The sequence below is a fragment of the Physella acuta genome, unplaced genomic scaffold, assembly GCF_028476545.2.
Source record: "Physella acuta isolate Inbredline_101_S28 unplaced genomic scaffold, ASM2847654v3 ptg000658l, whole genome shotgun sequence".
Taxonomy (NCBI): Eukaryota; Metazoa; Mollusca; class Gastropoda; family Physidae; genus Physella; species Physella acuta.
This window is the reverse complement of record NW_026732177.1, coordinates 651,273-669,657: the sequence shown is the minus strand read 5'-3', so window position 1 is coordinate 669,657 and position 18,385 is coordinate 651,273. Positions and strand designations below refer to the sequence as shown.

The window sequence follows — 18,385 nt, the reverse complement described above, 5'->3', positions numbered from 1 at the left end:
GGTCTCACCTCTACCAGACAGTAGGTCTCACCTCTACCAGACAGTAGGTCTCACCTCTATCAGACAGTAGGTCTCACCTCTGTAACAGTAGGTCTCACCTCTACCAGACAGTAGGTCTCACCTCTATCAGACAGTAGGTCTCACCTCTACCAGACAGTAGGTCTCACCTCTACCAGACAGTAGGTCTCACCTCTATCAGACAGTAGGTCTCACCTCTACCAGACAGTAGGTCTCACTTCTACCAGACAGTAGGTCTCACCTCTATCAGACAGTAGGTCTCACCTCTACCAGACAGTAGGTCTCACCTCTACCAGACAGTAGGTCTCACCTCTATCAGACAGTAGGTCTCACCTCTGTAACAGTAGGTCTCACCTCTACCAGACAGTAGGTCTCACCTCTACCAGACAGTAGGTCTCACCTCTATCAGACAGTAGGTCTCACCTCTACCAGACAGTAGGTCTCACCTCTACCAGACAGTAGGTCTCACCTCTATCAGACAGTAGGTCTCACCTCTACCAGACAGTAGGTCTCACTTCTACCAGACAGTAGGTCTCACCTCTATCAGACAGTAGGTCTCACCTCTACCAGACAGTAGGTCTCACCTCTACCAGACAGTAGGTCTCATTTCTACCAGACAGTAGGTCTCACCTCTACCAGACAGTAGGTCTCACTTCTACCAGACAGTAGGTCTCACCTCTATCAGACAGTAGGTCTCACCTCAGTAACAGTAGGTCTCACCTCTACCAGACAGTAGGTCTCATTTCTACCAGACAGTAGGTCTCACTTCTACCAGACAGTAGGTCTCACCTCTATCAGACAGTAGGTCTCACCTCTATCAGGCAGTAGGTCTCACCTCTATCAGACAGTAGGTCTCACCTCTGTAACAGTAGGTCTCACCTCTACCAGACAGTAGGTCTCACCTCTACCAGACAGTAGGTCTCACCTCTATCAGACAGTAGGTCTCACCTCTGTAACAGTAGGTCTCACCTCTACCAGACAGTAGGTCTCACCTCTACCAGACAGTAGGTCTCACCTCTACCAGACAGTAGGTCTCACCTCTACCAGACAGTAGGTCTCACCTCTACCAGACAGTAGGTCTCACCTCTATCAGACAGTAGGTCTCACCTCTACCAGACAGTAGGTCTCACCTCTACCAGACAGTAGGTCTCACCTCTACCAGACAGTAGGTCTCACCTCTACCAGACAGTAGGTCTCACCTCTACCAGACAGTAGGTCTCACCTCTACCAGACAGTAGGTCTCACCTCTACCAGACAGTAGGTCTCACCTCTATCAGACAGTAGGTCTCACCTCTACCAGACAGTAGGTCTCACCTCTATCAGACAGTAGGTCTCACCTCTACCAGACAGTAGGTCTCACCTCTACCAGACAGTAGGTCTCACCTCTACCAGACAGTAGGTCTCACCTCTATCAGACAGTAGGTCTCACCTCTGTAACAGTAGGTCTCACCTCTACCAGACAGTAGGTCTCACCTCTACCAGACAGTAGGTCTCACCTCTATCAGGCAGTAGGTCTCACCTCTACCAGACAGTAGGTCTCACCTCTACCAGACAGTAGGTCTCACCTCTACCAGACAGTAGGTCTCACCTCTACCAGACAGTAGGTCTCACCTCTATCAGACAGTAGGTCTCACCTCTACCAGACAGTAGGTCTCACCTCTACCAGACAGTAGGTCTCACCTCTGTAACAGTAGGTCTCACCTCTACCAGACAGTAGGTCTCACCTCTACCAGACAGTAGGTCTCACCTCTATTAGACAGTAGGTCTCACCTCTGTAACTGTCAGGTGCCTCTTGTTCTGGTAGTAGCCAGACTTGAGGAGCTGCAGGTTGAGTTTGAGAACAACAATGGCCGCCACATAGATGCCATCAGAGTTGAGGACAACAGAGGATGAGAACTTGTCTCTGTGACTGCTGTTGCCTTGGATACCTAGTAGCAACAGTACAGGTGATAGAGATTAGTGCAGGATGGGAGAGATTAGTGCAGGGTGGGAGAGATTAGTGCAGGGTGTGAGGGATTAGTGCAGGGTGGGAGAGATTAGTGCAGGGTGGGAGAGATTAGTGCAGGGTGGGAGAGATTAGTGCAGGGTGGGAGAGATTAGTGCAGGGTGGGAGAGATTAGTGCAGGGTGGGAGGGATTAGTGTAGGATGGGAGAGATTAGTGCAGGGTGGGAGAGATTAGTGCAGGGTGGGAGAGATTAGTGCAGGGTGGGAGGGATTAGTGTAGGATGGGAGAGATTAGTGCAGGGTGGGAGAGATTAGTGCAGGGTGGGAGGGATTAGTGCAGGGTGGGAGAAATTAGTGCAGGGTGGGAGAGATTAGTGCAGGGTGGGAGAGATTAGTGCAGGGTGGGAGAGATTAGTGCAGGGTGGGAGAGATTAGTGCAGGGTGGGAGAGATTAGTGCAGGGTGGGAGGGATTAGTGTAGGATGGGAGAGATTAGTGCAGGATGGGAGAGATTAGTGCAGGGTGGGAGAGATTAGTGCAGGGTGGGAGAGATTAGTGCAGGGTGGGAGGGATTAGTGTAGGATGGTACTAACTTGAACAAAACTGTGCAGCAATGTCTTGTAATGCCTCATCCACTTCAAAAACACTGACTGAACTTTGTACTGCAGGCAGCATCTGACGCAAGAATGCAACAAACTGTTGGGCATTCTCTCTCTCATGCACTTCAAACTCAGTCATAGAGGGGGAAGTAACTGGCTTGACACCTGTGTCAGTTTGCTGGTCAAGGGAAACAACCTCTTTGTTCAAGACTGTGTCCTCAGGTTCAGATGAGGAATCTATGGGTGATAAACTTTTGGGATCAGATTGTTGAAACACAAAATATTTTAAATATAGAATATTTGAAGTATTAGATTGATCATTTATTTCTGTTGTGTCCAAAAGTCACCATTGAAACCTGTTAATCGCAGTTCAAAGAGTTTTAACAAGTTAAGTTACCTGTGAGTCAACCATTTACTTTGTCTGCTATAACCAGAACTAAGGGGAATCAAATTGTAATGAGAACAAAACAGTGTTTCTACACCAGAAAAAGGTCACAACAGTTCAAAATTAAATCCACAGATCAACTTATACACAAAATTCCACTCTTGATAATCAAGAAGGAAGACTTATTTCACAGGTTTTATAACAAACACTAACCTTCTGATTCATCAAAGTGGTCAGTGGTGAGATCACTTCCTCCATCATCATCTGGGTTAGAGGTCATACTTCTTCTAGAGTGGCTCCTTGTACCTGCACAATTGCAGTAGGTCATGGCTTCAAGTGTGTCATGGTAATAATTAGGCAATGACATCAATTGTGACATAACATCCATTATAGCATGTCGTTAATAAGGTAATGATATCAGTCATGTTATAGCATTAATTAGGTCATGACATTAATTATGTGATAATATTAATTGGGTCAAGACATACATTAGATTATGATAATTAAGTCATGATAGCAATTATGTTACAACAACAATTATGACATTCATTTACAAGCCATGATATCAATTATGTCCTAACAACAATTATGACATTCATTTACAAGCCATGATATCAATTATGTCCTAACATCAATTATGACATTCATGTACAAGCCATGATATGAATGATGACATTTGTAAACAGCTTGAGGAACTGTGCTAGGTTACCTTTGTGTGGCTTGAGCAGTGAGTCAGGGATTGCTTCTCCCTGTCTGATCCTGTCAAGGGAGGCAAGAAGTGCATCAATACAAGAGACACTGGTGTAGACAACGGCAGGGTCTTGGCAGTGGCTGCTCTGGTAGATGGACTCAATCAGCCTGCAATTTTAGAGGCTCACGTCACAATCTATACAACATTCAAGTGGTCAGCATACAACATTCAAGTGGTCAGCATACAACATTCAAGTGGTCAGTATACAGCGTTAAAGTGGTCAGTATACAACATTCAAGTGGTCAGCATATAACATTCAAGGGGTCAGCATACAACATTCAAGGGGTCAGCATACAACATTCAAGGGGTCAGCATACAACATTCAAGGGGTCAGTATACAACATTCAAGTGGTCAGCATACAACATTCAAGTGGTCAGCATACAACATTCAAGTGGTCAGTATACAACATTCAAGTGGTCAGCATACAACATTCAAGTGGTCATCATACAACATTCAAGTGGTCAGTATACAACATTCAAGTGGTCAGCATACAACATTCAAGTGGTCAGCATACAAAATTCAAGTGGTCAGTATACAACATTCAAGTGGTCAGCATACAACATTCAAGTGGTCAGCATACAACATTCAAGTGGTCAGCATACAACATTCAAGTGGTCAGCATACAAAATTCAAGTGGTCAGTATACAACATTAAAGTGGTCAGCATACAACATTCAAGTGGTCAGTATACAACATTCAAGTGGTCAGCATACAACATTCAAGTGGTCAGCATACAAAATTCAAGTGGTCACATTAAAGCATTCAATGGAATCAACCACTCTGGAATTTTACATGTTATCATCAACCAAACCAAACACTTATTATGAATTGATTTTACAGTCAACTAAACAAAATGATAATCCAGACTTGATTGAAAATAATCGATTGAGAATTGAAAACTTACATTTTGATAAGTGCCATGTTAGCATCCAGGTTCTTGTCTTTAGATGACAACACACCAGCCCCAATGAGAGAGATAACCTTGTGTGGCTCTGACATGAGCTAAAGATCACATTTCTTCATTAGCATAAACTCACATGTTGCTATGCTATAAAAATGGGAGGAACTTTCACCCTACCTCTTTGAGTACCCGCAAGGCATCATTTCTGCTCTGTGGTAAGGGAAACATCAGTATTTTATGGAACAAAGCTTCCAGTACAGCTCGCAGCTGTGGCACGCTGCCAACAAGGCAGGCCAACTCCCCTGCAATACTGTCAGAGGCAAATGTCAATAGGTCATCTATAAACTTACATCAACCTATCTTCTGTTTAATGCACGGCCTAAAACCAGGCTACCCTCCAGTCCAAAAAAAGCAAATACTGACTTGTAAATGATTTTAGCTGAGCCTTGAGTGATGTGAGGTGAGGCTGTACAGGTCCCACTCTGTTTTGTGGCTTGAGGTAGTCCAGCAACCTTCTCAGCTTTTGGTTCACCAAGTAGGCTGATCAAACTTGGGCATAGTCTCTTCCTACAAGTAAACTCTGCAGTCAGCCATACAGTACAGGCCACAATTAGAAAGGAGTTTCTACCTCCCATGATTAAAAAGAGAGTGAACCCAACTAGTTGGTAAGCACCAGAATGTTAAACCAAATAGTAAATCCAATCCTTACCACAACAATTCCTGGAAGTCTTCATTGCTTTTGATTGTGTGAGAAACCTTAGATAAGATAATATTGACGCCTTCTAGTAGCAGGGGTAGAGTTTGTTTGCCCTGAGAGCTGCTGGAAACACAAAGTATGTATGGCAATAATGTATATCAAGACTTATGTCTGCTCTAGTTAGCCCCCTTTTAGTGCCATGTGAAGCACGAATCAGCAAATGACATTGTGAAAGATAAAGTTACCTGCCTTATGCTCAGCTATACAGCATAGAGAAACATACCTGGAGACCACCTCAAGTCTGTCAGTGAGAAAGGTCAATATCAAAACAACTTCATTTGTCAGGTTCTCTCTTGACACACTCCTGACTAGATGAGAGAAATGGTCTGATAAATCCTGACTAGATGAGAGAAATGGTCTGATAAATCCTGACTAGATGAGAGAAACGGTCTGATACATACTGACTAGATGAGAGAAAAGGTCTGATAAATCCTGACTAGATGAGAGAAATGGTCTGATAAATCCTGACTAGATGAGAGAAATGGTCTGATAAATCCTGACTAGATGAGAGAAATGGTCTGATAAATCCTGACTAGATGAGAGAAATGGTCTGATAAATCCTGACTAGATAAAGGTCTGATATATCCTGACTAGTTAAAAGGTCTAATAAATCCTGACTAGACAAGAGAAAAGGATTAATAAATCCTGACTAGATAAAAGGTCTTATGACCATAGTAATTAAATGTGAGTTATTTATAACAAACATCAGTTGTAAAATGTGTCTAAAAGATGTAGATTAAATGAAAGGATAAAAGATGTGACTAAATGCACATTAAGTCCCAATGTATCAAATACTTACTGTCAGACTTAAAGTCAGCTAGTACATCATCCCCGTCTTCCACCTAAAACAAAAGTCATATTTTTTCCTCATCAAGCTGAACTACTCTGCTTCAGGTACTGTATGATTAGCATTAACTAGACATGATACCAAATAAATGGGATGTGATGAGGCCAAAGTTAATAGCCTGCTGGTGTCATGGACTAACAAATGTGTGCCATCTGCTGCAGCTAGTTAGAGATTCATTCAGTAATGTCTATGTACTTTACAGGAGATCATGGATAACTACAGATTATCATCTGGTACAGAGAAGCAACATTTCATGTACATTTGATCAAATATAAAAAAACTGCTAGATAAAAAAGCATATAAAATGAAGGCAATATAAAAAAGCCAAGCTGTTTGTACAGAATCCCAGAGCATCCCTACCACAGCTTGTTCCATCAGTCCTCCAACAAACTTGTTGATCATTGTGATGAAGGCTGCTTGCACCGCTCCCTGTACCATCACACAGTTTTGGTAGCTACCCATATACACCTGCAAGCACCAAGTTGGTAGCGTGACCAGGGTGGGGGGCAGGAAGCAGGTTGGGGACGCAGGAAGGTGTAGAGGGGGATCAAGAGGGTACCAAGCAGAGGGAACAGGTTGTAGCTGATATATTTATAGAACTTATTGTACATTGGGAAAACTGGGGAAAATTTAAATAGCTGATATATTTATAGAACTTATTGTACATTGGGAAAACTGGGGAAAATCTTAATGAACAGGGTCATAGCTGATATATTTATAGAACTTATTTTACATGGCAAAGATGGGGAAAAATACTTAGGCTCTCAACTACTTAACTAAAAATTCTAAGTGGCTAAAGTGAGCATTTTTGTGGTTATTTAAGTTCTTAAATTGTTTCATAACCAATTTTAAGGAAAAATTTGTTAATATTAAAAATCAGGTTTTCACTGACTTTGGGTGTAGGCCTAATTCTAAAGAATGAAAGAGTCATAGATAATCAAGACCTCTAGAAAAATAAGAAATCCTATTTTTTCATTTAACTTTTAAGAGCTTTCAATTAACTTTTTAAAAAAAAATTCACATTTTCTTTTTTTTTACTTTCTCGTATATACGTAGTATAGAGAAAGTATTGTAATCGTGCAAAAAAAAAAAAAAATCGAGATTTTTACAAATCTCGACGTTTTACACCTCACTGATACGGAAAAACATAATTTTGCAATCTTGTCCGTATGTCTGTGTGTGTGTGTGTCTGTGTGTCTGTCCGTGTGTAAACACGATAACTTGAGTACCGTTAGAGCTAGAATGATGAAATTTCATATTTAAGTATTTTATCAAAATCGTAGATCCGTATCAACTTTTGAGCGATTTCCGATAACCGGAAGTGGTACTTTTCCTACTTTGAATTTTCCAAAAGCCTATAACTTGAGTACTATTTCAGATAGATAAATGAAATTTCACATGTAAGTAAAAGATCTAATTCTCTACCTTCTGTTAAATTTTGAATAATTTCCGTTGACTGGAAGTTGTAATTTACGCTACTTCCGATTTCTCAAAAAACTAATGTAAATTTATTAAGTACTAATACTATTGCGCACTATTATACACACCTTTATTAGGCTTCGCTTGGTGCGCAATTGTTTTTTACTGAGATTCTATTCTATTTTTAAAAGTTTAAGTATTTAAAATGGATTAAAAATCATAACTATATCCCCAGTTACCATCCACTGTTGTTTTATATAAGAATATTCGAGAAAGTTTAGGGGAGATCACTACCGGTTTATTATATATAATCATTTAGATGTATAGTTAAAATGCCTAAGTTTATAACATTTATAACGCATTATTAATACCCAATGGTTTAAAAAACAACAGAGGTCATGAGCATACAATTTTATTTTTAACAAGAACACTTAACTTAGATTAAAGTTACCCAAAGTTTGATAAACAATCACTTTATATATTTAATAATGCCAAATTTGTAGAATCTAGTAATTGGAGAAAAATAACTGAATATATCAAGGCAAATACAAGTTAATACATATCATTTGAGACAGTCCAAATGGTATTTTTGTCTAGAATAAGAAATAAACTGTTGTCCCATAAACCAGGGTTCACCATAAGTTTGAAAAAAAAATGGCAAAATGGCAGATAAAGGAATAAAATAAACAAAATGAAAATAAGGATGCAAAACTCTGTTTTAGTATACCCACAAAATAACATCCATTTCAACGTGTTGACTGGCCTATGTGTACAACTACATTTCCACATGCTAATCTATGAAATACAAAATCCAAAAGTTATCCCACACCAAAAGAAGATGGTCAAGCTGAGAAAATATTTTTACATTGTTGTACAGAAAGAGCTGAGTCAACCAGAGATCAACGTCTGGGTCAATGTTGCAGTGAGAGCGTGAGTACAAGGCCAGAATGGACAACAAGCAGATCCTAGCATGGTCTCTGCAGCTCTTGACTGAGTGGAGAACTAGAACAGCCTGTAACCATACAACATTTCTTTCTAGATAACCTGCACTCAGCTCTGGTTACTTACAGTTGAATCAAGCAAGGAGATCAGCTGTGTTTTAATGTGTCGGCAGACATCTCGCAACTTTTTCAAAGACTCCCTTAACACGCTCATGATTATCTTTAATCCAGTCAATGCAGAAATTTCTTTACCAAATTTTCAGTTCTTGTTTTAGCTTAACCATTAATGTCCCGTAACGCCCGCTGCCGCCCGACACCGTTAATGTCCCGTAACGCCCGCTGCCGCCCGCTTACAATAAGCATAGAAAAATTAAATTTGTTTCATTAAAATTTGGCCTACAAATCCTAATTTTTAACTAAACAGGAAGTCGGATGGTTTCAGCATCCTTTTCCGGTCTTGTAATTTCAATGGCGCTTTTGAAAGATAAAAAATAATAGTTTCTTTCTATCTCGAAATTTTCGACTCATCTGTCGTATTTTTAGTAGATTTAATATTAAAAATAAAAAAAATTAATGCCTCTAAACGTATCTAGGCATGTATTTTATGAATTATATATGTTAAACATAACCAAATTGATATTTAACTGTTAAATTCGATGCATAGTTGTTAAGACAAAAATAAATAAAGTTGACTACCGAAAATGACCTGTTTTGAATTTTCTCAGACATTTTTTATTTTTATACTGTACTTTTACCGAATATAATATATTCTATTTAATACTGTTGGAAAGCCAGGTTTATTCCCAACATTAAGCAGTACTTTTTATCTTAATTTTCAATTTCATTTAGATAAAAACAAATATTTTGTGAAACTATTCACTTGATCATACAGAGTTATGCTCCTTACATTGGGCCGTCATGGGTGGAGTTTTGGTAGAATGAATGGGACATTAATGGTTAATGAATGTGATAATAACCTTTCCAATCAATAATAAATTATGGGTAGTGATGTAAATCATGACATCGACCTAGAATGTCACCAGATTTGTCTTCATCAAACCAAATTAGAAGTTTTCACTTATGTTTAGTGTTGTGGAGAGGTTATTTTCACCAGTTTGCTTTATCCATCAACACTTGTCCAAGCTAGTAGTAAGTCTTGATGCATCACAAATTAAACATAAGAAAATTTGTAATCCTTTTGATATTAATAGGTTTTGAAGACTACTTAAACACTAGTTCTATTAGATAAATAAGACATTTTTTCACATTTTAGACCTAATACAATAACATTGTCCACTGTAACTGCGCACATATGTAGAGATGGAACATCTGTTAAAATGAACCAATAGAAGATGAGGTAATTGAATGCTAACAAATGTTTAGCTACACTACACAGGGACACAGCTGTGTCAAGTCTGGGACACTACTCTTGCCATTAACAAACAGGCCAGCAACTGTTCAGCAAATTTTATTACTGATAGAGTCTGCTGAGAGATCAATCCAGTAAAAACATTCTTACCAAATGTTTGCTCCATGGATTGGAAATAGGACAACCTTTGATGTTGGAACAGATTTTCTAAATGTTTCAATTATTTTTCCCCACTTGTTATAAATAGAAAAATTTAAATAAAACTAACGTTGGAATTCAGTGGACCATCAGCTTATTGGAGGATCTCAATAGCTAGCTGAGGCCAGTGCTAAACTGACCAAAGCTAATATTGTTTGTTAAATGTTAGTGGATACACTAGTCTTGTAAGAATTAGGATAGATGTAATATTTTTCCTCATTCACTGAATGCATGCACTAGTTCAGTATGAACTAAATACACTAGTCTTGTAAGAATTTGGTTAGATATAATATTCTATCAGTGTTAAAAAGGCTGGATCAGTATGAACTATTACAAAAAGGTGTGATGGGTGAAGTTAGATTCCAATGTTGACCAGCTATGTTAGTTTTGTTTTATTAGCAAGCAAACTTTATAATACTCACTAGATGAGGTCATTGTATCAAACTGCTGTTGATAACAGTTTATAAGTTTATCATGTAAGTGATGTCTAGCAATTTTCTGTATGTTTATACGTATTTGTATGTATGTGTATGTATGTGTATGTATGAGTATGTATGTGCATGTATGTGCATGTATGTGTATGTATGTGTATGTATGTGTATGTATGTGTATGTATATGTATGTATATGTATGTATATATATATGTGTATATATGTGTATATATATGTGTGTGTGTGTTTGTTTACATATACATACACATCCATACATATGTATATGGTCATATGTTCATACACATATACACAACACACCCATCAAAAATGTAAAGATAACATCTAAGGGCAACTCAAATAGAAGGTAGAAATGTGACCAACCTGTGCTATTTTAATGATTGTTTTGGCACTGGTACACCAGGATGCAGTCACTGTCATATTTAGTAACAGCTGGTGATGGGAGAAAAGGTTACATAACATGGGATCAGTAGTCTGACAGATGATGTATCAGGCTGCTAATTAAAGGTTACACACTGAAACACGCCTGTATGAAGGGGGACTGTGTTCATCGTGTGTAAAATAAGTTCGATGGCAAATTTTAGGAACCTTTTTTGTAATCCATTAACCATCCCTGTCTAATATTTCTCTGATTGCTGCATAATCATTTACATTTTGTTGAAAGTAACCACTATATGCAAACAAACAAAATAGTGTTTAGAATTAAAAATGAGATAACAATATGACAATGAGAAATACAATACAAAAAATGATCTAGAACCTACCTTCATAATTTCTATTTGCAAATCTTCAGCCAGCGAATGAGCCACAGCTAGTACAGTCAGTACTTGTGATGGCATCCATTTGTCCTCATCACTTGTTTCCATAGAACTACGAAAACGTTCATCCTTGAACATTGTCTGAATAGTTTAAATATACAAATATGGTAACCATTTTCATGAAATTGGGACTGATATTTTGTATTTATCATGTTTAAAGAACTCCAATTTGTATTTTAAAAGTCTTAACTTGCAAGTTAAATAAAAAGCAACAATGACACTATAAAATGTATAAATATTTCTCATTTTCATCATCTGTGCCTAAACACTTAAATTAATGACTGAATATAAAAAGCATAATTTATTAATTACATAGAAAAAAAAACAAAAATAATTCTGAAATTTAAAAACACTATATATAAAATTAGGATTAGTACTGGATAATTGATTTTCTAGAAGGAGCTATTTAAATATGTTCCCTTATTTCACACTAGCATACCTGTTGCACTTTGATGTGATTTCAGAGGAAAAGAAATTTAAGGACATTTGTTGTGATAACATTCACTAGTAACCAATTTCTTTTCTGTCCTACTGCTATTATTCTTGTAACAGATGCACATTGCATCAGAAATAAAACCCAGACCTCCAGTGTATGTTAATCATCCTCTGCACTGGTGAGGTGGAATACCTTTCATCCACTGACAATTGTATGGAGTTCTGTAAACTCTTGTAGGAACCACAGGTCATACATGTGCTGTTGCCCCAGGCGCTACCCTGTTTTGGCAGAGTGTAGTAGCCAAACAAAGTGCTAATGGAGAGCCCAAGGTGCTCCTGGTCACAAGACTGCAAGGGCATGGACAACCTAGTACAGTTTGCACCCCTGGTCCCTGCACTGAATGCCCATTCAACTTATACCAGTTGCTAAGGAATTTGTGGGGAAACTTGTGTTGCCCACCACACTACCTCCAGGCAGAGTTTATATCAGGCATCTGTACAGGTAGAACCTGCTTTCACCCCTTTCCCCCCCCCCCCCCATCACAGGCCATCCCAAACACAAAAATTTGTCAGAAAAGGGAAATAACCAAGAAAATATTTTTTGCTAAATAATCTAACTTTGATTATTTAATATTCAGAAGAGTTTTGGGTCCTTGGGGGCCGAATTTGTTTTTTAATCACTAACAAAAAGACACATATTTTCAATTATATATACATACATATATATATATATATATGGATGAGAATTTTTGTCACTTCTTGAAAGTGAGCTGATCTATATACCTGAATGCCTGCCAGTGCTGTGTGGCCAAGTTTCCTAGCTCGAGATTCTAAAGCCAACTGGAGTGGCTGTAGACATATTTCTCTCAACTCCCAGGCTTCTATAACTTTTAACTTCTCTTCATCCTCCAGAATTTCTGTACAAGTACAGTTCATAATCTGTTTTATGTTGACACAATTTTCTAGAACTTAATCATTTTGTATTTGTTAAACATACAAACTTTAAAAAAAAATTTAATTGAACTGAGTGCGACAGAAGATTAATTAAAAATTACCAATAGCAACATTTGCAGTATACTTTATATTAGCAAATTTCGGAGTGATAATATCTTTTGCCAGTTGACGTAAAATATCTTCCATCTTGGATCCATAAGCCATTTTTAAGGCTTTAAAGAAGTAGTTCAAATAGTTTTCCACTAAAACTGATGTAATGATATTCTAAATCTGTCTAATGTGTTTGAAGTACTCCATCAACTGGTCCTTTTCCTTAGTTTTCTATCAACTGTTAGAATGGATTAAATTAAATTAATAATGACATTTTTTTAAATTTAAAAGACCAAAAATTCTAGACAATGTGGAGGATCAAACATAAATATAATTATAAAGTTAGTGATTTGTAATTAGTTAGCATGATCAAAACATCAATAAAGAAAAAAGACATTAGAAATTGTAACCATGTTATAATATGACATAACAAGATTAATACTATGGAAAGTGGAACAATAGAAAAGAAGCATGGACAGATTTGTCTTCAGGTGTCACTCTTTTAGAACTCAAATGTTTAAAAAATAACACAACAAAGTTACAATTAAATATGTATGTTCTTTTTTTTTAAAGCAAAAAATTATAAAAATATTCTTTATTGCCTTTGCAGATTCCAAGTGGTTTGATGGCGTTGAGATGCTTTACATGACATCCAGTCACTTCTTCTTCTTCTTCTTCGTTCTTAATTATTAGTGTTGAAGGGGATCGAGATTTATCGACCAGTGGGTTTGAACTCGAGACTTAGTTCGAAATTATCAACCATGAGCTTTTTGTCGACTCGACCACGCCTCCAACACAATTAAGCGTTACGTGTCAACTGGTTATGCGCCATTGAGGCCATTGACTCCGATTTCAGCCTGCTTTTTTTTTTTTGGATTTGCTTCCATAGCCTTTGTCCAACCAAGAACAAACTACAAGGCAGCAGTTGTTTAATTTTGGAGTTGTCTCTCCTAGAAGAGTGGCTGTCCCCAGCTAACGAGCCTCATCTGCCCGAGGGTTCGAACTCGAGACTTTTCGGTTTAGCAACCATGAGCTTTACCGACTCGACCACGCCGACCCCTATCCAGTCACTAATAATACAGAAATAATACTAAGATTATTCAAAGCGCACCCAGTCTCACATATCATGGCACAGTGTCGACTTGTGACTTTGGTATGGTATGTCGTGTGATTTTTTTTCTTAATATTTTAATCCATTCATACTAAGTCGGGCAAAAAAATAAAGTGGTTGGACAAATATGTAAAATATGGATTATATGTATAACAAAACTTGATTGCAGTCAGCATCCTAACGGCATGATTTGTAATGCCAGGTTGAGTGACCCTGACCAATTCTAGCCTATCACCAAAGAGTGCATATCCTTAAGCCTTCAGCTGCATGGGGATGGTAAATACAAGAACAAGCTGTCATAAATTCAAAGTGAAGCCATGCATTTCTGAACTGGTCTGAAAGGCAATCAGCAGAAGTCACACTGATTTGCAGTGTATTGTTTTTGTGTGAAAATCACATTTTAATGGGTTTTTTTTAAAATACAGTGATGTTGATGATGTAATGTGCACCAGTGAAATAATATTTAATTTACCCATATTTTAAATTAGAAAAAGATCATATTTTTAAAAAAAGCAACTTAAAAATATGACTGCTAAGTTAACAAGTTTGGTTGTATCTGATGAAAAGAATGCTAAACTATTAGGCCTAAGTATTAAAAAGTATTAAGTAATCAGTCACCTTTCTGATCATGATTGTGATAAGCTTCAGTAAGTTCAGTCAATAAAATGGTAAAATGACAGATTACCAATAATAATAATACTAACTTAAATAATGAGTAGATTCTAGATCTAGAATCTAAATAGTTCTCACTAGACTCCTAGAGTGTGACTAGAAGAGTCTCTGGTAGATTAACTAACTAGATCTAGAATTCTAGATCTACTAAGCAGATGATAAGACGATAAAAGAACACAAGAACTTAGAAGAGTTAGGAAGAAGAAGCAAGCTAGATCTAGAATCTAGATAGATCTAGATCAGAGTTCAGAATGCTTCTACACTCTACTGTAGTCTCACAGTGACTTCTACTACTAGATTCTAGATCTATAAACAGTTACGTTATAGATCTAGATCTAGTTTTGGCTAAAGATAAATATATATTTTAGTCTAAAGATTTTTGGTTCGTGGATTTTAGCAGTCCGTTTTGGTGTGCCATATTGCAACGCAAACCGGAAGTTTTGAATCGTCAAGAAACATTACTACCAAATGTATTTCGTCTGCTAGACCTAATCTAGATTTCTAAGACTACTCTAGAATCTAGATCTAGACTAGATCTAACTGGCCTTCTTACTTCTAGATTTCTAAGTAGTTAAATTTTAAAGCAAAGGCCAATATTAATTTTACTGGCCTAAAATTCAATAAATTAAAGCCTATACTTATACTATAGATAAGTATTAGTAATAAATCTATGTCAAACTAAACTAAACCGACTAAGTCTCTGAACTAAAACTAAAAGCCTCTAAAAGTCTAAGTTTAAGTAAAGTAGGACTAGGCCTAAAAATAAACAGAAGTAGAATCTAGATTTCTAGATCTAAAACAGACGTAAAATAATTGGTTAAAATGATGCAACTATTTTGTTTCCAACATTAGACTTGTGTAATCTGTTCATGGTCTGATTAAACCATTATTAATATGTAATATGGTAGTGCATAGAGAGTTAAATGTGTGAACTGGATATTGTTCCGCAATGATGAGCAGAAACTCAGCAAAAATGTTGTCATGGGCAAATCGGCTTCGAAATTCGATTTCCCGAAGGTAAGATGGAAACAACGCACGAGTAGTACCAAACTGTCTCTTAAGCTCCCTCTTAGCTCGCATCCAGAAGTTTTCAATATTCTGAGTATGAATCTCGCCATCGTGTGGATGGACAAAGTTGCGGTCATGAATTACGACTCCATGCTCGTAAATACCATGGGCTAGTTGTGGAATGTTTCTATACGCTGCCCAACCTTCAGACATGATACGGGTCCCAGGAAGAATGTGACGAAGTATTTCTGCTTCAAGGGTTGCTGCATCGCGATTTGGTACTTCTACCAGAAAACAACATCCCGATCCTCGCTCGATTCCACCGAATACCCAATGTCCTTCACGCCATTGTCTGCGATTGTATTTACGGTGGAAATACTTGGTTTCGTCAATCTCAACAATCACGGAATCGCCGTTAGCATCGAAGCCCCCGATTTGAGTAGCGTGTCGATCTCTAGATATACACAAATGTCTTCCCTACAGAAATTGAACCAGTCCACAATGGTATTGGGGCGTAGGATGTCAGCCTCTCTCATTGTTAAAGCTTGCGGGAAATCCTGGCTGAAATAGTACATTGAGACGGCTATTTTTTGCAGGGGTAAATGACTCCTTGCAAAAAAAAAAAACGATCCGTCTCGCACAATCGATTTCTTATTGCATAAATCACAGGACCATCGCTTTCTATCAATTCCTTGGTTATAAACTTGCAGCTTGCACTGTACGTTGCAGACTGGGCAAATCATCTGGTTCTTGACCAGCTTCCGATGAGCAAGCCAAACGAGTGCAGCCTTTGGGGTTCGGAGGGGCTCTGACAGCGTAATCAGCCGCCAAGACTCAGCGCGGATAGCAACATCATTTAATACATCACCCTCTGGAATTATTGTTCGTCCATCAACTCGTGGTCTCCCTGCATGGTGAAATAACAACGGATGTCGTATGTTTACCCGCGAAAAACATCAGATATCCGAGTTATTTTTGTACCAGCCAATGAAAATATGAGGCTAAATCATGTGACCAGCTAGCACATCACTACACACAACAAACATATTGGCCACTGTAGATAATCCGACAGTGACAGAAAAAGCAAATTAAGGGGCGAAAACAAGAGTTATCTCGAGAAGAAAGAGTGAGAAGTCAGGTTATTGGGCCATCCTGTAGCTGCAGGTTGTTACAATGTTCAAACCATTCGTTCAGCTTTCGACCCATACTAGTTGTTTTGACTTACTATCGGTCATTTCAACCTTATTTATCATTCACGATCACACTAAATCATACCTACCTCGTCCACATGTGTCAGCTCTAGAGTTGCAATAACTTTAATTTGTTTACCCCGGGCCTCATCATCATCAACTTCCTCTCTCAAGCCTTATTGTTGTCGTTGGTGCACCACAGCAGACATTATAATTCTCCCATTGCCGTCCTCTGCCACTCTGATTAGTTCCAATCCCTGATGTCATCCATCCAGTGTTGCCTACCCAGCCCTGAACACCTTCAGCTCAAGGGTTGACCCATTGTGCTTCCAGCTTTTATTAGCTGCCTATTTTTCCAGTGGTCGGTGTTTACCCCTCCCCACCATTTATCATTACAAAAACAAAAACACCCATTAAATAATGAGATTTCAAGTTCGGGTCCATGTAAAAAAAAATCTAGATCGACCCTTAGTTCGTAGGAGAATTAGAATCTATCAGTTAGGGGTCGTCCATAAATGACGTCACACTCGAAGGGGGAGGGGGGAGGTAAAAATCGACAAAAAAGCGTGACGTCATTAATGAATGACCCCTTACCTATCGTCTTACCTATACTGGGTCTTAATACCGCCGTTTCACATCCCCCCCCCCCCCCACTTAGAAACAACAGCCTCACTAAGTTCACGGCGCGCGTAACGTCATTTACCGCTAGTTAATTTTAAAGAACGAGACCGTAATTAAAAAAAAAAAGTACTACGCTGTCGGGACTTTAGCGACGTTTTGCCTGGCGAATCGATCTCAATAAAGTGTAAATCGATACATTATAATGGTGTTAAATTAAATATGGTGGCATCAGAGGCGTAGCGAGGGGGGGGGGGGTGCGGACCGCACCGGGTGACACCATTTATGGGGGTGACACCAAGGCAAAAAATAGCAAAATATATAATATATAGAGATATATAGAGAAAAATTTGAGGGGGGGGGGGTGCAAATTGAAAATTTGTCCCCGGGTAGGGTCGCTACGCCTCGGGGGGGGGGGGGGTGACACCATTAAGTGCCGCACCGGGTGACACCCGACCTCGCTACGCTACTGGGTGGCATGTAGTTCGCCCGACAGACCCCCCCCCCCCCCCTCCAGTAGCATTTGGGTATTTGGTATCGACATTTTTCCCACGTTTTCTTTAACTTGCTTTCTCTGTGTGTTTGTCTTTCCAATCCAATCTTGCGATCGAAATTTCTGGCACTTCCCAGTTAGCTAGCGCGCTGAAATTTTCAGGGAAGCTTTGTTTTGGATGACAATTGAATATTCTATTGTTTTTATTACTAAATTAATCCATGGAAACATTTTATTGATCATTTTAGACCGCTATATAATTGTACCAAAAAACGTGGGGAAAAAGGGACATTACCCAGTAACTGTAATTTGATGAAAACAAGGTTCGGCACTCCCCCTCTTTTTGCTTACTGAGTAGTTGTCACGCGGTGTTTGTGTACAAACAACCATAACCTAACAACTGGTGGCCAGTATGGGG

The 18,385-nt window shown here is 38.6% G+C and overlaps 1 protein-coding gene across 6 annotated transcripts in view; it reads right to left on the bottom strand.

The window, feature by feature from the left end:
• Positions 1 to 14,688, bottom strand: part of LOC131948718 (brefeldin A-inhibited guanine nucleotide-exchange protein 3) — a 32,275-nt gene extending 17,587 nt beyond the window's left edge. Inside the window, exons 1-17 of one of the 6 annotated variants that reach the window (XM_059310386.1) lie at positions 14,605 to 14,688; positions 12,887 to 13,113; positions 12,615 to 12,748; positions 11,343 to 11,477; positions 10,942 to 11,010; positions 8,487 to 8,633; positions 6,563 to 6,670; positions 6,155 to 6,197; positions 5,579 to 5,663; positions 5,308 to 5,418; positions 5,022 to 5,165; positions 4,776 to 4,908; positions 4,602 to 4,699; positions 3,656 to 3,804; positions 3,160 to 3,252; positions 2,556 to 2,798; positions 1,789 to 1,946 (exon numbers count right to left, since the gene is read on the bottom strand). In XM_059310386.1, the coding sequence (XP_059166369.1) occupies positions 1,789 to 1,946; positions 2,556 to 2,798; positions 3,160 to 3,252; positions 3,656 to 3,804; positions 4,602 to 4,699; positions 4,776 to 4,908; positions 5,022 to 5,165; positions 5,308 to 5,418; positions 5,579 to 5,663; positions 6,155 to 6,197; positions 6,563 to 6,670; positions 8,487 to 8,633; positions 10,942 to 11,010; positions 11,343 to 11,477; positions 12,615 to 12,748; positions 12,887 to 12,989 (1,953 nt within the window). In that variant the 5' untranslated portion in view covers positions 12,990 to 13,113; positions 14,605 to 14,688. Of the gene's footprint in view, positions 1 to 1,788; positions 1,947 to 2,555; positions 2,799 to 3,159; positions 3,253 to 3,655; positions 3,805 to 4,601; positions 4,700 to 4,775; positions 4,909 to 5,021; positions 5,166 to 5,307; positions 5,419 to 5,578; positions 5,664 to 6,154; positions 6,198 to 6,562; positions 6,671 to 8,486; positions 8,634 to 8,689; positions 8,854 to 10,551; positions 10,577 to 10,941; positions 11,011 to 11,342; positions 11,478 to 12,614; positions 12,749 to 12,886; positions 13,114 to 14,604 lie in introns of those variants that run through there. The other 5 variants (XM_059310385.1, XM_059310387.1, XM_059310388.1 and 2 more) reach the window with 5 other exon arrangements.
• Between the last annotated feature and the right edge of the window lie 3,697 nt (positions 14,689 to 18,385).